This window comes from Phocoena phocoena, chromosome 12 (genome assembly GCF_963924675.1).
Source record: "Phocoena phocoena chromosome 12, mPhoPho1.1, whole genome shotgun sequence".
In the NCBI taxonomy this organism is placed as follows: domain Eukaryota; kingdom Metazoa; phylum Chordata; class Mammalia; order Artiodactyla; family Phocoenidae; genus Phocoena; species Phocoena phocoena.
The window spans coordinates 32,606,541-32,629,254 of NC_089230.1; the positions used below are offsets into that span (position 1 = coordinate 32,606,541).

The 22,714-nt window shown below is 38.2% G+C and overlaps 1 protein-coding gene across 2 annotated transcripts in view; it reads left to right on the forward strand.

Annotated features, from left to right (window-relative positions):
- Positions 1-22,297, forward strand: part of ARHGAP18 (Rho GTPase activating protein 18) — a 131,576-nt gene extending 109,279 nt beyond the window's left edge. Inside the window, exons 11-15 of one of the 2 annotated variants that reach the window (XM_065888743.1) lie at positions 3,807-4,013; positions 5,034-5,174; positions 16,124-16,248; positions 19,852-19,916; positions 21,471-22,297. In XM_065888743.1, the coding sequence (XP_065744815.1) occupies positions 3,807-4,013; positions 5,034-5,174; positions 16,124-16,248; positions 19,852-19,916; positions 21,471-21,562 (630 nt within the window). In that variant the 3' untranslated portion in view covers positions 21,563-22,297. The remainder of the gene's footprint in view (positions 1-3,806; positions 4,014-5,033; positions 5,175-16,123; positions 16,249-19,851; positions 19,917-21,470) is intronic. The other variant, XM_065888744.1, reaches the window with a different exon arrangement.
- Positions 22,298-22,714: the final 417 nt, after the last annotated feature.

The following is a 22,714-nucleotide window of genomic DNA, read 5'->3' on the forward strand; positions in this document are numbered from 1 at the left end:
CAACTCAAATAAATTCTAGTTATTTCTCTAATGGATTACCTTGAGTTTCTGATTTATATCATCATTTCAAAGTGATTTGGTCTGATATTCATATGATTAAATACCATTTACTATGTATTATCAGAGGCTTTCATAATAATCAGTGGATTGTTCCACATTGATTAATTTTCCTTAATGCAACCATTTATAGAGTAGTTAGAAAAGGTTTAATTATAAACTTTTATAAAAGAGAAAGAGAAATTTTAAAAATATAATTTAGAAAGAGCATCTCCCTTATGTTTTGTTGTTGCCTTAAAAAAATTTTTTTTGTACAGGTAAGGGCGAAACCCTTGCCCATTTACCCCCGATGGTTCTTTCTATTTAAAACGAAAAAAATCATGTCAAAAAATTTCCCGTCAAGAAAACAAAACCACCAGTTGGTAAATCTTGGAGATGTCTTCCTGTACCTCATTAAGACTCCCTGAACTGAAGCTAGGTGAGCGAATTCCATGCCCGTGGAATGAATGTTAATACTCAACTTTTCTGGCTGAAGCAGTTGATGAGGATTGCTGGAATAAAAACACTGCATTGCTGCAGGAGAACTTCCAAAGAGTTAGTTAGTCCCTTTACTAAGTCAGAAAATAATCTTTCGCTTCACTGATTAACTGAATGAATAACTGAGAAGGCAGGTTAGGTTTGGTTTGGTTTGGTTTTGGAGACAGAGGCTAACTCCAGAAAGGGTTGCATCCAAACACTGTGTGACCAGGGCTGCTGGGTATGGGTGCGTAGACTGTGGCTGAAATAAGGACATCTGGCCCAGGGTGAAGCGGGGACCGATTTTCAGTCTGTTCTCTGCTTGCCAGCCGTGCCCTTGACACAGGGCATCAACTACCTAGAAAGAGGAATTTAATCCATCTTTTTCTTTTTCACATAAAGGTGCCTGTCTGTGTGATGGCCCTGTGAATGATCCATATAAGGTAGAAATTGAAAGACATGATTTACTTAAAATATGCCTGCATTCAGATGAGTTCAAATAATTGTGGGAGGAAACGCTTATTTCCATATGGTTACTATTGGGTGAGGTTGGTCTAGAACTCGTTCTTGGATTTTGCCTTTAAAGTCCCAGGCACATTCTTTTAAGACAAAGTCTGTTTAAAAGTGTACTTTCTAAAATTTTAAAGTAGTTTTAATTTTAGCATATAAGGTTACTGGGAGCACAATTGTATAAATAAGGTGGAAAATACTTTCTTGGGGTAAAAAATTGGAAAATGCCAAACAAGTAATTTTACTAATTTACTTAAGCTTTAGTAGCTTAATTAGCCAGCTCTGATGAAGGTTTCAAACAAGATTTCTAATAACAGAAGCACCAAAACGAGTGTACCATATATAAGAGAATAAACCATCTAAATTTAGTTCTCTAAAAGAGAAGGGAAACTTCATCACAAGGTAATTTCAGGAAGCTTAATGTGAACTTCCTCAATTTTCCCAGTCCTATTGCCACTTTTTCCGTTGCCATTTGGAGGGATGGGATCATGTGCATGACTTGTGTAGACTGTTTCTGCAGCATATCTAAGGGTTTGGAGGGACCATGTTAAATCCCATGTCCTGGTTTAAGTCTAGAGCAACAGGTGTCTTTAGGCAAGTTACTTGACCAAGATTTTTTTTTAACCTTGGGTTATCGTGCATTTGGACCAATGATGATACCTACCCTTGACTTGGAGGAATAACAAAGACTAATGTTAAGATATCAGTGGGGAATTCATGTTAATATAATTATTGGCATGTGTTTATCCTTCTTGTAGTTTTAGGAAGTTCATTGTATACATTTTCTTGCTTAATCCTGGCAGGCTAGGAGATTAGTATTCCCATTAAAATTCCCATTAAATTAAAACTACTTTAAAATTTATAAAAGTACACATTTTATGAATGAGAAGACTTTAAAGAACAGGGATGCCAAAAGGTTTATCCCAAGATCACACATAGCTAATAAGTAACTGTGCTAAGACTCAAACTGAGTTTTCAGAGAGTGGGTCCAGTGATACTTACATAACACCAGACTGGTGATAGATACTTTTTTTTTTTTTTTTTTTTTGCCACACGTTGTGGCACATGGGATCTTAGTTCTCTGACCAGGAATCAAACCCGTGCCCCCTGCGTTGGAAGCACAGAGTCTTAACCAATGGACCACCAGGGAAGTCCTGGTGATAGATACTTTTAAGAAACGACAGTGCTTATAGATCAGATGAAGAGACAATATATTCAAAGATGAAGTTCTTTCAGCAAAGGCTAGGTTAACATTTTATTAGTTTCATATGTACATATACACACACATATTCTAATATCCTGATAGTAATATTTTGAATAATTTATTGTATTATGTACCCCACATTTAAGTGGTTTATTACCTAATCTCGGCAATTTATGCTTGTAAAGAAAGAGATACACTGGTCCCTGAATAATTATTCTGGTCTCTGGAACAAAATTAAATCTTTTTTCCAAACCTTACCAATTAATCTTTTGTCCTCATTTGAGAAGGTGTTGTTTCTATATAACCTTATGCTTGGATTACAGTTTAACTTTGTGAGCACTGGACCAGAAATTAGATCCATAAATCTCATTGTTAAATAGTAAGGCTATGCCTTTAGTTTGTTTCCAACTTTGAGGGTCTATATAGTAGCTAAACTGGGCTCAAGATCAAGTTGTTAGAGCTTATAGGAATATTTTTTCCCCTGAAATCCTGTGAGAGATGAACACAGTTTTTTTGTTTTTCCATTTTGGCATAATTTATTTTAACTTTTTCAGGTAGGAATTTTAGGCTAAGTATGATAACATGCTTCTTTTAATAATTAAGAGTTCAGAAACAAAGCCAGATAGACAGGCAATTAAATTCCTCCTCCACCACTTGCTTGCTCTGTGACCTCTGGTAAGTTACATCCATTCTCTTAGATGCTGTTTTCTCATCTGTATGATGGGGATCATTACAGCATCTATTTCCAATCAGGATTAAGTGAGGTGATCTCTGTGAAGTTCTTAAAACAGTGCCTCGCCTGTAGAGATCATTGAATATCTGTGCAGTTATTGTTGTTAATGTTTTGGACCTAAATTGATTCAAGAAAGAAGGCAAAAGAAGAACTTAAAGCTTTATGCCCTAGCAGAAGGAGGGTGATCTAAGCTGCCGTGGCTTTTGTGGAGGGGCGCTCAGAGGACACATAAGTGTTGTCCATGGAGGTGGGAAGTGGGGGGCATCAAACTGAGCATAAACTAGCCTGTTCTGGTGAAAAGCTTCTTTTCGTTCATTCATTTTTTTGAAAAAAATTCTCTTCTCTTTGTCTCTATTTCCCCTTCTCCCCATCCCAGTCTCCATTCTTTTTGGATTTCAAGTCAGCCAGCTATTGCCTCCCTTAAAACAAACGCAACTGAGGTTGAACGAGCCTTTTTAATGGATTTTTAAAAAAAATATTTAGAGATAAAAGTACAGCACTTCCTGCAGCAAGTGAATACTTGTTTGATATTTTGAACTATTTTTCGGTGCTCCATGGCTTTGATAGGCAGGCGCTCTGACGCTTCTCCGTCCCTCTCCACACTGCCCAGCTCAGATGTGTGTCCTCTTGCCTCATTCCCCAGGGCCATAGTCCACAGTGGAAACACAGCACCAGCTCTGGGTGTGTTAAGCAATGGAGCAGCTTTGAGGACAAGGCCCACTGGATGTGGCTGGCTGACTGTGGTTATGCACAACTTATTTTTTTTAATAAACAAAAATCCCTGCAGTGCCTTAATCTCTTATCTTCATGTCTAACACAGGTCTCAAAGCGTTATTTCTGTTTCAGGCCCTGCTTGAATTTCTCCAAAGAGTCGTGGACAATAAAGAGAAAAATAAGATGACGGTCATGAATGTAGCAATGGTCATGGCCCCGAATCTCTTCATGTATCATACATTGGGTTTGAAGTCCAGTGAACAGCGAGAATTTGTAATGGCAGCTGGGATAGCTAATATCATGCACTTATTGATTAAGTATCAAAAACTTCTGTGGACAGTAAGTATATATTTTCAAGTTCTGTTAATGAGTGATAATATCTAGATTCTGAAGTCTTTTTATTGTTATAGTCTCTATAAAAAGGTAAACAATATAGGTGATTTCAAATGCGGTTAAAAAAATTGATGTCTACTTTTAAAAATCTCAGTTTTTAAAATGCCTACATGATTAAGTGTTTCAATTTGGTAACTTCTAAAATGTTTTATTTTTGCTAATGGAATTTCTGAGGATTATTTTTTCCTGGATTATTGCTAGGTACCTGTCAGCTCTTGTTTCTTGGTGAGTTTTTCTTTCTCTTTTGACAGGAGAGGCTAGCTGGTTATTAGAAGGGTATAGGTTAGTTGGAGGCTAGGTTGTAGATAGGTGGCTGCTAAAGGGACCAACTGCTGAGTTCGTGGTGCCTAATGCCTCTCACCTCAGGCAGTCTCCAGTCCTGGCGTAGAAGATGGTCACTATGGCCTTGAACTTCACCAAACCTCTTTTTTAAAATTAATCAATTAATTAATATTTTGGCTGCGTTGGGTCTTCGTTGCTGTGTGCGGGCTTTCTCTAGTTGCGGCGAGCAGGGGCTACTCTTCATTGTGGTGCGCAGGCTTCTCTTGTTGCAGAGCACGGGCTCTAGGTGCACGGGCTTTAGTAGCTGCAGCACGCAGTCTCCCTAGTTGTGGCTCGTGGGCTCTAGGGTGCAGGCTCAGTAGCTGTGGTGCACGGGCTTAGCTGCTCTGTGGCATGTGAGATCTTCCTGGATCAGGGCTCGAACCTGTGTTCCCTGCATTGGCAGGTGGATTCTTAACCACTGCACCAGGGAAGTCCCTAAGCTTCTTCATCACCTGGATGCTCTGTACACATGGTAGGTAATATGATGAATTTTCCCCCACAGATTTAATGGATGGCATAGTCTTATCAAATAGACAGAGTCTTTACTTCTCTGCAAATATAAGAAATAAAGATAATTATTTCTATAGTTTAAAATGGTACTACTTCTTTTTCCTCCCCAAACTTAATTTCATTTCTCCATAGATTCCCAAGTTTATTGTCAACCAAGTGAGGAAACAAAACACTGAAAATCATAGAAAAGATAAAAAAGCCATGAAGAAATTGCTGAAGAAAATGGCTTATGACCGGGAAAAATATGAAAAGCAAGATAAGAGTGCAAATGATGTAAGAAAAACTTGAAGATATACGTAGTTATACAGATTGCAGTACTGTTTTTAATATCTTATATACAACAAAGTTTTGAATGTTTTTGTAGGATGAATTTCTATACACTTAGTAGGCTCTGGTACTATATATAAGTTAAAGGCGTCAATAATGGTAGCTATGCTCCTATTAGTACTAATGATGAATACGGATAGTTGCACAGGTCTTGGTGACTCAGCATGTGAGCTGTTGTTAAGGAACAAAGGAAGATAACAAGACAGGATTGTCTCAGCACACACCCACCCACACATAAACACACAGAGGACTCTGTGGAGATTCCAGTTGCCCACTAAATGTGTAATGTTTAGTAATTAAACAGTCCCTTGTGTGAACCATTGACCAATTTTTTCCTTCAATTTTCTCATCTGTAAAATGGGGAAAAAAACTAACCCAGATAAACAAATAGGTCAATATTGGTGTAGTGCCTGAGATCTTTCCTAGACTTCAGTAAGTCCTTAAAGTGTCTTAACTGGAACTTAAGAATTTGGAGAGAGTTATGTTGGAATGCAGAAAATTAAAATATTTCAAAAAAGAAAAAGGGATATTTAACTCTTAGTATTCATAAACTTCTGTAAGAGTATAGTAAGAACTGGGTTTACAATAATGAAATATACATGAAAACACATTCAGAAGAAGTGAGTTACCAAAGCTCTGACTTAAGATCATGAAATGCGAGGGTTTCTATTGTTCTATTTATGATGAAGACACCCCTCCACCACCATCACCACCATAGAAGTTCCTCAGTTACATGCTGACATCTTGTGGAATAATGTGGAAATGCAATTATCAGCCTTTGATTTTTCTGCTTTGGCCTACTTAGGGATCCAGTAATCACACAAAATTTTTTTTCTCCTTTATTTATTTATAGCTCTCACTCTTACAAAATAGCATTTTCCTGGCATTAAACTTCTTTTGGTCAATTTCAAAGTATCTTTAGAAGCATAAAATTTAATAAGTGGGAATTGTACATAGTGTTTATATTTTTTGAGAAATGCTATACAGGTTAGAAGGGATTTTTGAGATATCATTCTTGTTTAACTGAGAATGTTCTATTACCTCTAAAGATTATGAATACGTGAACCTCTTCTCTTTTGTAGCCCTGATTATTCACATTAACTTAGGTGACTTTATATCCTTGTCTTTTTAACTAAGACCGTTATAATGTGATACTCTGAGGAACAGTGTGTATCTAAGAAAACAAAATTTGTGCTGTACCTTTTTAATAATAAGTCCTTAGACAAAAATTAAAATGTTACTGTTTTTGAAGATGGAACGTTTAAATAATTTTGTCATTTATAGAAAAATAGCATTAACTTGGATTTCTTTAGTTGGTACTTTGGGTTAAATAGAGGAGAGCTGGTCTGAGAATTATGTCTGGACTAGTTAGAATCTGTATTGTCAATTTAAGTCTTGGGATTTAAGCCTGGTTTTAACTGTCAGTTTCATCATGTGTTAGGTGTCACTTAATCTTCGAGTTTTGGTGATCCCTTCTGAGAAATTCAGCGATTATTCTGACAAAATACTACTAAGAGCCTCCTTGGTGCTGAAGCCCCACTTCCTGTTAGGTCTTCCGAGGAGATGGGCCTGCTGTAGGAGGGTTGAGCTCAGAAGTGCTAGAGGTGTGTGATGGAGCCTGACCTGGGGACCCTGGGCTATCAGACAGGAAGTGGGCATCAGAGGGGCTTCACCAGGGAGTAGTGCGGGGTCGTGAGAAACACATGTCAGGTGTTAAGTCTCCCTAGCAGAGGAGCTTCCTGGTAGAGTGGTCACCATCGGTGATGGTGGCCCACAGTGGAGGTCATGTAGCTTGTCATTTCGGTTGAAAAAGTTTCATCAGTTGCCAGAGGTTTTTTTCCCAAGCTGCTATCATTTTCTTAGGGAGAAAAATTATACCCAGGAAACAATTACAGGACAACAAAGAAAGTAGAAGATAATGTCAAATACTATGCTTATGTGGTGAGTCACCAACTAATCAGTTTTCTACATAGGCTTCCATCAGCTGCCAGAATGTTAACTCTAAAAGATTTAACATGAAAGTCTGGACTTCCATCTTGACTTGACAGTTTGGAGGTGGGAGCATCCTCATGTCCCCTTGCCGTAGGGGACCTGTTTCCTGAAGGGTAACAATTGCCTGGATCCAAGTGGCAGCTCTTCCCTTTTGGTGGAACGTGAGCCATCTATGTTTCGATAAACTATCCCCTCCCACACTGTCCCCACATTTTTCCTGTTGGTTTGTGTTTCTTGACTCTCCCCACAAATCATTTGAATGAAACTGGCATGTTTTTTATTTGTTAAACAACTCTTTGATGTGTGGAATTGACACTTAGATAGGGAAGGTAATAATTTCAACCTAGGGCCTGTTGAGTGTGAGGTGTGTGTTGGATATCTAAGTGGGGAGGACTGAGGGTGTTTGGAGGGAAAATTCGGTCATCCTGGCCAGTGAGGTACATGGAGGGGCAGGGGCAGAAGGAAGGCGGGAATGGGGCTCAGCGGGGAGCCAGGCTTCTCTTCTGTATGTGGCAGGGAACTGCTGAAAGCTGTGACCCCAGCAGTTACATGATTATATTTGCATTTTAGAACAGCTGTTACGATGGCAGGTGAGGGATACATTGGAGGAGTGTGAGAGAGGAGGTTTGGTAGGAGATGCCAGCTAATTTCGTTGTTGATGGGAATATATAAACTGGTAGAATCCCTCTGGAGAGCAGTTGGCATGTGGCAAAATCTTGAAAACCATGCTCCTCATTGGACTTAGAAATTCCTTCAGAGGGGATAATCAGACGAGCATGCAAATAGTTATACTTAAGTTCATTGCCATTTTCTGTATACTGGCCAAAAGTAGAAATAATCCAAAGGGAAAGAGGTGGTTAGTTAAATATGTTATGGCATATCTATATAATGAAATACCATGAAAATGGGCAAGTGTGTATATTGGCATTGGAAGATATTTGTAATATGTTGAAAGAAGAAGGTACAAATCAGTGAACAGTTCATCACTGTATTTGTAAGGGGTAATAATTATCATTATTTTGAATGCTCACCAGAGGTCAGGTATGCTGCTAAACATTTTACCAACATTTTATTTAGTATTCATAGTAGTTTAGTTGGAGTTTATTATTAAAATAGTCTCATTTTTTTTTTTTTTAATTTTTATTTTTTTACAGATCAGGAAAGTGAGGCTCAGCAATGTTAAGTAACTTACTTAAGGTTATCTAGATAGGAAGTGGTGGAGCTGTAATTTGAAACCCAGTCTATATGACTTTAAATCCAGGTCTCTCTACTGTTATCCTCTCTTTCCCCATACAGCACAGAAAAACTCCATCCCCAAATCCTGGGCTTATGTATAGTAATAAAATTGAACATGTATTACTGCCATTATTAGATATGTTTAATATATAGCTTTAAAAACAGTTCTGGGTTGAGCTAAGGCCCAGCAATGGGAATGGAAAGAAGTGTTGAATGTGAGCCAGTAAGACCCATATCAGTGAGATGGTGAAACTGATTAGATGTAAGGAATGTGCAAGAAGAAGGAATCTAGAATGACTTGCTGATTTTACCTTGGGTGATTTTATCATCAAGATAAAACATCCAACAAAAGGAACAGACTTTGATGAGGTAGTCAGTTTTTGGCATTTGGGGTTGACATGCCTTTGTGAAAGTTGGCTATGTGGGCCTGAAGCTCAGAGGGTGGCCAGAGCTGGAGGTGTGCATTTGGGACCAACATAGAGATTGTAGTTGAAGGCACAGACTGGTTCCTGTTACACAAGTGGATATATGGGGTAAGAAATCAAAAAGGCAAAAACACCAATATTTAAGTAGTGGGCCATGGAAATGGAACTGGTAGAATAGGGCAAGAAATAATAGGAAGTAAGAGAAAGTTGAAGACTGTAGTGTCTTAGCCCCCTGGGGGAAGAATAAAGTAAGGGAGCTTGATCAGTAGTACCAAATGCTACAGAGAGGTTGAGTAAGGTTAGCCTTGGATAAGAGGTCCTCTAGATTTTGCATTTGAAGGGTTAGTTGTGACTTTCTCCAAAGCATTGTCTGTGACTATTGATGGAAGAAACCATGCTTTCTAGGGATTGAAATGTGAAAGACAAGAGATTATAGATCATGAGAATTCATCAAGGCAATATTTTTTTAAAGCCCTCTGTATGCTATTAATGTTAACTGTATATAATTGGGCATTCATGTTATTAAGACATGCTTGACTAGGTAAATTAATAGTTTGAATCAGGTTGTAAGTGACACAATCTACTTAACAAGACCAATGTTTATAATGACTGCAGCATATTAATTATTTGGTACAAGTGTGAATTTCTTAGGTACTAATGAGACATCTATTAATTACAGCAAGAGGAAACAGTGAAAAATAACATAATTGTAGACTATTTGAAAATAACCATTTTCTGATAGCCTTCAACTTGTAGTTGGGAATGATATCTCACACACACACACACACACACACACACACACACACACGTATACACACATACGACATCAAACACCGGGAGTCATTTGGCTTGATATAGCCCTAGCTTTGCCATTAACGAGACATTAATGGCAAATCATTTTCTCTCTCTGGGTCTCAGTTTCTTCTATAAAATGAGAGTAAGACCAGATTAATGGTGTTTAACCAGAAGTATACAATAGGGGCTTCTGTGATATTATTTTAAAAAACAAAAAGCAAAAAACCATGCCTGTGTTGCTTCCCAGACCCACTGAATCAGAATCTCCCAGAGCAGTACCTGCACATGTGTATAGTATAAAAACTGTCAGGGTAATTTTTCCCCCATTTGCTGTATATGTGTTTGTGTGCACATATATTTAATTTTATTACGGAAGTTTTCTAACATACACAAAGATAGAATAGTATATGAACCTCCATAAACCCATCACCAGCAATCACCCATATTTTTTTAATCCTGTTTCATCTTGTCTTTTGCTGTATATGTGTTTGTGTGCACATATATTTAATTTTATTATGGAAGTTTTCTAACATACACAAAGATAGAATAGTATATGAACCTCCATAAACCCATCACCAGCAATCACCCATATTTTTTTAATCCTGTTTCATCTTGTCTTCCACACCTTTTTTCCTTTTAGTATTTTTAAGGAAATCACAGACCTTTCATCATTTCACCCGTAATTACCTCAGACTGCATCCCTGTCTAAAAAGGATCTAGGGCAGCTTTGATGAGCATCTGGTTATGAATTGCTGAATCATACAGGTTTCAAGTCCATTGTGGACTTAGATCTGGGTGAGTTTTCTTCTGTCATTTAAGCTTACCTCTGAAAGTAAAAGGAAGCTGTACATTTATGAGAGAGCGTGAGCACAAAGTGGGGCTCTGTGAGATTCTGTGAAATAAGCCAGGCTGCTCACCACATCTGCCCTCATTGTAAAGGGAACAAAAGTTCTCTCTTCCTAAGGTGAGCTTCAGTGTTAACTCAGGATGATCTGCTGGTCACACCCTTAATTAACGGTCCAGAGCTTGAGCTTTAGAGAGCTTACAGGACTCGCTAAGAGTTCCAAAATGATCTGGTAACATTTTTAGAGTTTTGGACATGGAAAAGAAATCTGTTTCTCTCATCTTCTGCCATTCTCCAGAAGAATCCTGGAGTTGGCAGCAGTGCGGTGTAGACTCTGGGTCGTTTGTGGCTGAAGTTGTGTGTCTAGTCACAGCTCTGTTTAGAATTCCATCTCTGGTTTCACTTAACAGCTCTGACCCAGAGCATTGTCGCAGGTACAGTTTCAAGCATCTGCTTTAGGTCTGGAAACAGTGTCTGGATCTAGTTGGGGACTCATGTGGAAAATCAAATTACAATATCAAGCACAAAATCTTGTTTCTTTTTCAGACATTCTCTGATTTTTTTTTATAGTACTTAAATACCATATTAAAAGAGAAAAATATCACAACTTATTTCATTATCAATTAAGTGATTATTAATTTTGGAAGTTACTTCAGGCCCTTCTTTAAAATTCTCTGAATCTGTAAGTTGGATAAAAGTTTAAGCATCTGGATAACAAAAGCCCAGTTATAGTCAGAGCAGACAGTTCAAGACAACAGAGAACGACTTCTGTATCTCCACCTCCAAGTGATGAATATGCCATTTTAGTTTAAGATACCCTGCTAAAATGTCCTTGTTAAATTTTCTAAAATGTGTGTTATATCTGGCCTTTATTTGAGAAAGTTATATGTCCAATTTGCCCTTTTGAAGATAAAAGGTTTTTTTGTAGTATTAAAAAATGTCAGCTTTACATTTAAATTAGCTTTTAATTTAAAAGAAGAAATTAACATTTCTCCTGAGGGTCTGACATTAAATTTATGGCCTCTAGAGTGTAAAAATATGAGCAACACAGTATTTATCTACACCTTTTGAGAAAATACTAAAATCATTGTTTATTTTACCAGATAGTAAGAACTAAAATCCTATTTTTAAAAATATACTTTAGTTCAATGTGTAAAACATGTGAGGGCCGTATGAGATCATTTTCTCTATTTTAACAGTCTTTGCATGCATAAGAAATTAACTAACATTTTGTAAGTTGTAAAATCCTTTGTGACTAATTTTTAATGGCATGTTAGTCAGATACTGCTCTTCTCCAGTCCTGCTGTACATCATAAAACTTCAGCTCCCAAGCACACCAAAGAAATTTAAAAGTAAGGGACAGAGTCACAGCTGTTAAGGCAAAAAAAAAAAAAAAAAAAAGTGAAATAGGAAGGTTACAAAGATTATACTACTCACAGACTTAGTTATTTTTATGGCTCAAGCTAAGAACAGACGGTTTGGCTTAATGATCAGGCATGTTGTGTCTATTCAAAGCTTGGCAGCTCAGTGTAATTAGCATACTAATAGCTTTAGTATTTGATACACCATGATCCTGGAGCTTAATAGTAGTTGTCATACACTATTTAAATGAGAGCTTTGACATCATTTATTGTTTATCATCTTTAGTAAATATCATTTGGCCACCCTTGTCAAGAAATCCAGGGAAAACTTTCCAGAAACAACTTCTAAACGCTTCATCTTTAACCATTACACGTTACCAGTTAAACTAATTTCTCCTCCAACGGCAAAAGGCAGGGTAGATTCAAGTTGAGTCAGGCTGTTAATCTTTTTATTGTTGTGAGAATTTAGATGGGATGTATTGCCACAGAAATAAACACTCTGAGAATTGTTACTGTTTCTCACACACACACACACAAACACATACACATGCACTGAGGGGAAGGGTGTGGGAAATGTTTAATTTCATAGCCATAAGAAACCTGTACACACGCCACTCCCCATATGCTGGCAAAAGCCAAAATACAGCAATGACCTGACTTTTCACATACGCGTGAGAACTCTCAAGTGCCCTCAGAAGCTGGTACCTGGGCCTCTTGCTTCTAAACTAACAATCAGAGAGACTGGATTCCTGTGTCAGATGTGGTGCTATCGGGTACAACCCCTGACACCACCCTGATTTCAATGTTAGGTTTTATAAGAAATTATGGCCATACTCTCCAAAGTATGATCCCTGACCTCATTTAGAAAGTATAGGCCATGGTCATATTGTTAGGGGTCTTTAGTTGTTCATGAGATGCCTTGGGGGAAAAGTGGCTGCATCCCCAAGCAGGTGCATGCTAATGTTGGTTACTCTCTGTAGGACCAAATGACTGAATTATCCCTTGTAGCATCTTTAATTCCTTTCTTCTGTTCTCTTTCCCTCCCTGTCTTTTCCCAGTAGCAAGGGGAGTAGTAGTACCACGTGATAGATGGAAGCAACTTAACTTGTTTCTTTTAGACAATATTCCTAAGACTATTTTCTGCTATTAAGGAAAATACTCATTGGTATAGTTTATTTTATTCTGGAGAAATTTTACTTTTATTAGCATACCATTTTTAGAGAGAAATTATATATATATATATATATATATATATATATATATATATTTTTTTTTTTTTTTTTTTTTTGGCTGTGCCGTGCAGCATGCAGGATCTAGTTCCCCAACCTGGGATTGAACCCATGCCCCTGGCATTGGGAGTGCAGAGTCTTAACCACTGGGCCGCCAGGGAAGTCCCCAGTGAGAAATATTTTTGAGTGACTCATGTAATCAGTAAACATTGATAGATGGCTACAGATGTCACTCAGATATGTGGCATGTAACTAGAATACAGGTGTCATATATTAGGATCTCCATCATAAAAGAGATTCAGTGGAAAGAGGAAATTCCTCTTGACGCTATGGAGTCAGAAACCCTCCACGGAGTGTTTCATGCGGTTTGAGGTGTGTGAGCTGGGCCTTGAAAAATGGATAGGTAGCAGGGGATATTTCAGAAGGGGAGGAGAACATACGTCAAGATAGGAAAGCATGGTGTTTGTAGTGAATTTTGACTGTCCTTTTTTATCCAAAGAATGGAATATGCCACAAGGAATAGTGGGGGAGGCAGGGAGCAGAGGAAGGTTGATATATTCCTGAACTCTTTACAGCAACATATTATTTTTCTGGATCATTTTGCTTGTATAACTCATTTATTGTAGACCTTCTATATATAAAAACTTAATCATATCAACTTACTTCACTTTAAATGTCAGCATACGTTTGCCTGCCGTTTTTGATATTCTAGGGTTGTATAAGATGTAATTATGGAAACAGTTTTTGCTGCTATTACTTTCACCAAAGAAAGCCTCTATGTAAGGCTATTTGGCACTATGACTTGAGCAGAATTTCCTAACGTTTAAATCAGCATAAAGTAGATGTCGATCTGCAACCCCCAACCTGCTGTTTAGGACCCTCCTATAATACAGTTATAACAATAGACTAACAGAATCCAAAATGCTGGTACTTGCTTCCCTGAGTAGGCAAGATGGATTGGATTTTATCAATACAGACTCAGTGCTTCAACTGTTGCTATAACAATTTTCGCTCCACCTTTCGAGTTGTCAGGCCCAGCTTATTGTTTTTCACCTCCTATGAGGAAACAGTTGAGGCCAGGACAGCAGGCAGAATGGCCACAGCAGGATATAAGCTAGAGATGAACCCCAAGGGAGAAGTGCATGTAGCGTAATCCCTGAGTTATAAGATACTTCATTGATTGAATAACTACTTTGGAAAAAGGTAACAACACTACCACGTGAAATGCCCCATCCATTGTAAGAAGCAGCTCATTTTTCAAAATGCTACAAATGAAAATAAAATCTGTCTTAGAATCAAGGGAAAAGGCAAATTAGACCTGTAAACTAGAGGCGAGGTGGAGGTCAGAGACTAGGTAAGGTATCAGGCCAAACTACAAGCGCCAGAAATTGGAAGTCAACAAACCAAGCCAAGGGTCCAGGCTGGATGGGAGAGATAGAGCAGGAATTGAGGGGTCTGGGCACAGGTTGGGATCAGGACGTCCTTTAGGGATTGCCTTGAGCTCAGTATCCCCAGGGAGAGGAGTCATACAAGGCTGCTAGGAATGCAGTCCCTCGTCTAGTCTAGCAGGATGGTGAGCGGGCAGTACCACATGCTTTGTCTTTGTCTGGCTTGGAGTGAATGCACCCTTTGGGGCTTCACCGAGTGGTCAGGTGAGGGCGCAGGCTGTCTCTACAGGTTGAGCGTGTGTTTGTAGCCTTCAGGGAACGAAGCCATTGTCGTTCCGGACGCGCAGGCTCAGCGGCCATGGCTCACGGGCCCAGCCGCTCCGCGGCATGCGGGAATCTTCCCGGACCGGGGCACAAACCTGTGTCCCCTGCATCGGCAGGCGGACTCTCAAACCATTGCGCCACCAGGGAAGCCCCTTTTCTCCCTTGATAGTCCTATGCAGTATCGCTTTTCTTTGTTATTCCCGCACTACATCTCAGATGTTACTGAGAAGCAGTCATATCTTTTGGGGGCACCTGCGTTTTTATGCAGCCCGATCTAAAAATCATCTTATTTTTGTTAAACGTTGAAAAGAATCACGTTAATTCCATCTGTGTTATATACTTTGTTTTAAAAAAAATTCAAGACCATATACATTTAAAAATGATATTATGAGCACAAAAATAATGTGCAGGGAAGGACTTGTGTCTTATTTATTTACTAGGTAAGTAGACTTAGCACAATGCCTGGTACTCAGTAGATGCTTAGTAAATTTTGGTTGAATTAAACAGGGTATTTGTAGTGTTTAAAGCATTATGTTTAAACAATTTGTGCATGCTGTTTGGTCTAAGATCTGTTCAAGAACATATGGTTATAAATAATAAATTAGTATTTATTTTAGCAGAAGCGTTAGGACTTAATTAAGCCTAATATTTTGAATGCCATCGTTGATATTTTGATATTACAATCCTCAAAATCTTTCTCTGATAACCTTCCAAATACATAAAATGTTCTTAACGTCTGTGGGCAAAGGATTTAGAATGGGTCATCTCAGGTTCAAAGTATGCGGTCACAGTGTATGCTCGTCAGCCAAGTGAGGAGCAGACACAATACAAATGTATTAGAAAAGTATGTTTCATTGATTTTAATACTCTCAGGGACAAAAATTTTTGTGAAATTTTGTGAATGCGCAGAAATGTTTTTAAAAATGCTTACATTGCAATAGCATGCAAAGTAACTTCTTTCTGATTCAATTTCATAAATTGCTACATGAAGAAGCACCCTCTAGTAGATAACACTCAGAAATCAGCACTTAATATGGCAGTAATGGTTATTGCTGTCATTCTTTACATCTTTAAGAATAATTAAGCATTACTGCACAGGCATTATGAAGTTCTCCTATCACCATTAAGAGGATATTTGAGGTTTGATGTAATTTAGCAAATTACATTATATAGTAGTTAAGGTTTTTATGTAGTGAAGTAAAACGCGTAGTAGTTAAGCACACTTACCGTATAATGCGTTGTACAGAGTTACATGTTCCAGCTGCTGCCAGCTTTGTTCCAGTGTCATTATTGCTTTGCAGGCTGACGTTCCTCAGGGAGTGATTCGAGTGCAAGCTCCCCATCTTTCGAAAGTTTCCATGGCAATACAGCTAACTGAAGAACTCAGAGCCAGTGATGTACTTGCCAGGTTTCTCAGCCAAGAAAGGTAGAGGCCTGTTTTGTTTTAATTATTCCATGGTATAATTCACTTGCTCTCTCTTTCCCTCCCCTCTTTTTTTTTTTTTTTTTTTTTTTAAAAAAACTATGGCTGATGTGAGGGCTTATTAATGTTGTCTTCCCGGCAGAAAACAAAAGCAGACTTAACAATTAGACTGTTGGAATGAGTTGAGTTCATTGGGTGTAGTTTGCGTTCAAGTGGAGCCTGTTTCGAGCAGGAGGTCTGCGCACTCCTTCACTGTGCCCGCTGTGGGCTTGGTACATGACGCCACTCAATATTCTCTCCAGAATATGGTGATTGGAGGTTAATTACTGTGTGTAGGCTGTTAGGAAAATCACTAATTAGGATACAGTGGGATTAAAAAAAACAAAAGGTACAACTTCTTCTAGGAAATACAATGAATACAAAGAAATGCTTAAATTTTAAAACAGAAGGTATAAAGACTTGAGAGGGGACAGCCAGTCCCTGGAGCTCTGAAGTCAGTAGGACAAAGCATACTATCCTCAGTAGAACGGCCAAGCCTTCCCCTCTGTGTGCAGCTGGTGGGGCAGGAGTAGTCCTCTGAAGGTCATTGGCATCCCTCCCATGTACACTTTCAGAGACATTTCGCGATATCTTTTCTTGAATTTTAGGGGTTCGAACAGGGTATAGGCATTTCAGTGTTCAAATTCTTAATTTTAGCTAAAATTATATTTTAATGCTTCCCTCGCTCATTTCCACTCATTGAAATAAGCAAATCTAATTTTTTTTTTCTTTTAAAGACAGGGACATCAGGGACGTTGGCCTCTTAGCTTCTGTCTACTCTGTCTCCCATAGAATTTCATCTCCTCAGTCTAACATTCAACTTTTCTGCCAGAACGTCTCCAATTTTAATACAGAACCACATGTATTTAATACGTGTCTGCTCTGTCTATGGCTCTCTGCTAGATGTTGGAAGGGTTATAAAAAATACTTTAAACTGTCTTCCCTCAGGGTTTGTAAATTGGGAGAAGAGATGAGCCCGTGCAGTTAACAGATGGTGATGAAATAAAAGAGTGTCTTAGTGCTAATTCTGGGCTTTCAGTAAGCCAGCATAAACTTCCCTCTCAACCATGCTCTGAAGGAAGTATTATCTTACTTCTGTTATACTGATAAGAAAACCAAGACTTTGCAAGGTTGTGCGTTACGTAGGTGGTGGAGTAGAGCTGAGTTCTAAATCTGTGGTTTCTGTCCCCCAAGGAGGTCCTTTAACCCCTCTCCATACTGGCTCGAGCGCCTAGAGGCTATCATGAATCTGGGGGCCATTGGTACAGAGTCTGGGACTAGATGGACTTTGGGGGGATTAAAATCCTGGGCCAGTTGGAATTTTGGGGGATTAAGTTCTGGGAGCAGTTGGAACGTCTTGGATGTCTTTGCTCCCTAAAAGTTCTCTCCACTTCAAGGGAGTCAGTCCACAAAGGGTGTACTTGAAGATCTGGCCAGACTTCAGGTATAAGCAGCTCTTCCAGGCTAGACATGATTTAATTTACACAGCATTTATTTGCAGGACCCAAGTGCTCAATTTAATCTGTACTTGTGTTCCTCTACTTGTAGATGATACATGGTGTGACTCTGAAGTTGTATGATATATTCCGCTCTGACTTCAATATTTAGGGTAGAGTAGGATAATAGTAGGCATACTCTTCTAAGAAAGCACCAGTTTTGTGACAGTTGCCATTTGCATATTTGGATTTTCTGCTGTGGTGCTTTGCTACCCCCTTAAGTGGAATCCCTTCTTCTACCTCCCCCCTTCTTGCCATCCTGCTTCACCCAGAGGGAAGTCTGGTAAGCATCTTGGTCCATTTGCCCTTTCCCCCCCCAGTCCTCAGCCCTTTCCCTTATGCTTGGGGATGCCAGAAGCAGATGATCTGGATCCAAATACCAGCTTTTCCTGAATCATCTTAGGCTAGTTTTTATAATCTCTATAAGTCTCAGATTCCTCATTGTAAAAGTGGGCCTACATTATAGCCTTGTGATAATTAACTGGGAAAATGACCGTGAGGCACATAGCATTATCTGTCTGGGCCATCTAATAAGTGAAATTCTCAGTAAGTGTTTATATGTATCTTCTTTCACCACTTTCCCCTCCTCCCATTTGCATTCCACTTGTATAGTGACAGTGGGAAACCCTACTTCCCTCCATCCTTTTCTTCCCCTTCTTCCTCTACTGAAGCCAAGAACACATGAATGACATAAAATAAGTGCCCAATGTCTTCACCAGTCTTTGATAACGACTGTTGTCTTTTCTGTATGGATTTGTTGATTAGTATTAAGTGAAAGCTCATGTGTACCAGGAAATCCAGTTCAGGTTTCTGTAAAGTGGCATAAGAACATAGATACTCAAGAAGCAAAATCTGAGAACAATATCTCACTAGAATTTTTTTTTAGTCTGCCAAGACATTCCACTTGGTTTTCATGAAATAATGACTCTTTTTATACTCATAGTTTATTGGGTTATGTACTATATTAAAAATGAAAATATAATTATTACATTATTTAATTTCAAAAAAGAAGCATACGCCAGTTTGAAAACGAAGCGAATCGTCTCTTGGTCAGGATACAGCTTAGCAGGGCAGATCTTAAGCATGAGGACTCCCATAGCCCTGAGCAGTCAGTGTGTCATGGACAGCAGAGTAGATGGAGCTGGATAACCAGATAAGCCATTAAATGGTGGGTTAGGAAAGCCTCTACGTACTCTTTTTTTCTAACGGTTTGGATAAAAGTCAGACCTGGTTTTCTCTTCTCAGTTCCAGGGAGTGTGTCCTCAGGGTCTTCTGTCAGTGGTTCACAAATCTTTCTGAGCGTCAGAGTCCCACTAGAGAGCGTTGAAAAACCACATTCTCGGGCTTCATGTAGACATATTAAATCAGAGTTTCTAGAGCCCTGGATCTGATTTTTAGCAGGTTTCCCAGATACAGAGATTTTTGTAAACCACTGAATTTTACCCATTTTTATTGTTTGAACCTAATGCTCTGGAGAGTTTATTCTTTGAAGAGTATAAACCTGTACGTGCATCCTACTTGTAAAGTCTTCATAATGAGTATCTGCTTCTGTTTTGAGTGTATGTACCTCCCGTATTTGGACGGTCAGCACAGGGAGGTTTATGAACCATGTCCTAGTCTTTATGTTCATCTTGCAGACTATTAGAGTGGTCAGCACAGCAAATCCGTGATAAATACCTATTGAATAAATACAATGTGAAAATTAAGGTGGAAACGTTACTTCTTAGAATTTTATGAGGACCTTTTTGGTCCCTATGCAAAATAGATGACCATATTAATAATTTTATTGGCAGCTAAAATGTTACTTTTCTTTTTAACTTTACAAATTTAGATACTGATTTATTATTTCACCTTCAGATGTACAGTTCCATTTGTTTATTTTAATTTACAGGCGTGACATTTTTATTACCTATTCAGCACATTTAACAGATGGGAAAATACAAACGTGTAGATAATTACAGTATGTCTAAGTTATGAATTTTCCATACAAGCTAGAATTCCCCAAGGACATTAAAGTGATTTACTTGCAAGCTGTCTGATGATGCAACTAATAAGTTTGTTTTATCCCTAGTAGTGGGGTTGCCCAGACTCTCAAGAATGGGGAAGTTTTTTTGTATGAAATTGGAGGAAATATTGGTAAGTGCTTTTTTGTTGTTGCTATTTATTTATTATTTTATTATTTTTGGCTGCATTGGGTCTTCGTTGCTGTGCGCGGGCTTTCTCTAGTTGTGGCGAGCAGGGGCTACTCTTCGTTGCGGTGCGCGGGCTTCTCATTGCAGTGGCTTCTCTTGTTGTGGAGCATGCGCTCTAGGTGCCTGGGCTTCGGTAGTTGCAGCATGTGGGCTCAGTAGTTGCTGCACGCAGGCCCTAAAGCTCACGGGCTTCAGTAGCTGTGGTGCACGGGCTTAGTTGCTCCGCGGCGTGTGGGATCTTCCTGGACCAGGGATTGAACCTGTGTCCCCTGCACTGGCAGGTGGATTCTTAACCACTGCACCACCAGGGAAGTCCCGGTAAGCACATTTTTTAAATCTTGCATTCCATATGCTGATTTGACATTGCCAGTGGTTATTATTTATGTCTTTGGGAGAGAAAAAGAAATTAGAAGTAAAATATAGCAAGCTGTAGATGGTTGATGAATATTGTGGATTTTTTTTTAGTGGTCTCACCTTTCTGTTCTGGCTCCTTAGAGCTTCTTTGTACAAATGCCCATCTATGTGGAACCTGAGCTAAAGGCAGGTTCTCTAAAATAGGAATAACTTCTAAAATGGTTAATGCAGTTTTTCAAAACTTTTTTATACACTGATGGCACATCTTGATAAAGGAAGTAATTGAGCTCATTTAAGACCAAGATGACACTTTTATTATGGTACAGTACTAGATATATTTAGCGAAAGCAGAAGTTATTTTTGCCATTGTTGATTGCCTACTAAATAATATGCATACATAAACATATTGTTAGCTTATGAAATAGAAATAAGATAAATGGATTCGTTTTGACCATGTCTCATATTTTATTTTCCTACGTGTAATTATCAATGGGTTGTACTCATCTTCTTATTAAAATTCAACATAAACGTTTTCTCTTATTTTGACCTTTAAAAAGGTAAGAGTGAAATTGTCAACAAATAAATGAAATGGTGTTTAATTCAAAAGAGTAATTGAAAATATTTTAAGTTTTTAGAATTTTTTTCTAGGACTTAAAAATTTTAGTAAATATTGAAAGTTGAATACAAGAATGTGAAGACTCCTAAAAATTTAAATAAACCACAACTCCACTAGAACTCTGTATTGTTACCTGTATTAATCAAGGTTATTAGAAAAAAAAAGATTAAGTATTAATATATTTGATTTTGCATTTTGCTATTAGATATTGGGAATTAAGCATGGTTTCTTACTTAGGTCAATTCAAAACTGTTGCCACTCTTAATAAAGGTGAATAAGCTTTTAAGGAACCATTTAAAAGCCCATCACAGAATTTTCAACTTCCTAAATTAATTTGAAACCTGCACATTTAGAGATCTACTCAGTCGACTTTTCCAATATTTGGCCAAGCCTTATAATATTATGGGAGACAGGAAAAAATGAGAACTATTTCGAAGAGTAAGACTTGAGTTAAACCACTAGGCTTAAAGTTAAAATTGCATCCCTATCTCCCCACTGTATTAAACTGATGCAACATCTCTTTACTAGGGGAACGCTGCCTCGATGACGACACTTACATGAAGGATTTATATCAGCTCAACCCCAATGCTGAATGGGTTATAAAGTCAAAGCCATCATAGAAGTCTTAACGCTGCAAATAACCGCAAGGACTCCCTTAGTCCTATTTGCTGGGTCAAGAGTGTAAATAAAAGAAACAGTGGGACACTTTTATTATTCAAATGTACCTGACTCTTGAATAGTGACACACTCAAGCTTTAAAAAGTTATAGATTTGTGCTGCTGCCAGATTATCTTAATTATTTTTATTCATATTATTATTAGAAAACATCTCTGGAGTGAGAAGAAAGGGGCTTATTTAGCTTGGAAGCTATTTTCATACACTCCGTGGAATGTGTCCAGAAGTGACATCATTTTTTTTAAATGTGAAAATATACTCTCTTCCCTCTCTTTTTTTCTCCTAAAATAATACATACAGTAATATATGCTTTTTCACCTTTCTCTCCTCCTGGCATCTGCCTTCCCCCAAATGGTTTTACTTTTCAACCAAAAAGGTAACAAATACCAGGTGTGGCAAGTTGTAAGGGCATTACCTCTTAAACCAGACTGAATTCAACAGTATTCCTGTCTCTATTGAACGTTAATATTTATCTCTTTGAATCATTTGTTCAAACAATAGCGTCCCACTTCTTTCTGCTGTATCACATGAAGTGATTTGCATTTTTTTTCAGTTTATCTGACATATGTGCACAGAACTGTATCCACTATCCAGAAAATAGAACTGTCAGAAACTGCCAATTATTACTGCACCATTTAAGACTTCCATACTCAGAATGAATAAAAAATATCCACGTGGAATAACTGGATTATGGATAACAAGAGAGTGAAAGCCAGATCACTTCACGTATGCTGTAGTCTTCTAAATGAAACTTAAAAAGTCATAGCTGGCTTTACCTGTTGTCATATTAACAGTACAAATATGCATGATTGTATGATCCAGTAATTGTTGAGAATGTATTCTGCTGAAAGAGGAATTTTTTTTTTTTTAACTCATAAATAAGTCAACAGTAAGAGTTATTCTTCTGGGTATGACAGAGTCATATGAACAAGCTTTTGTTTGTGTCCTTATTTTAAATAATCAGAGCAAATTTATTAAAATGCGGTGGAAAGGACTATTCCCAGGGATTTTAATGTACAAACCATATTGTGAAAAGAGATGAGCCTCTGTACTGTAAATAAGAGGAATGAAGTGACAGAGAAATGTTCAATATTTTT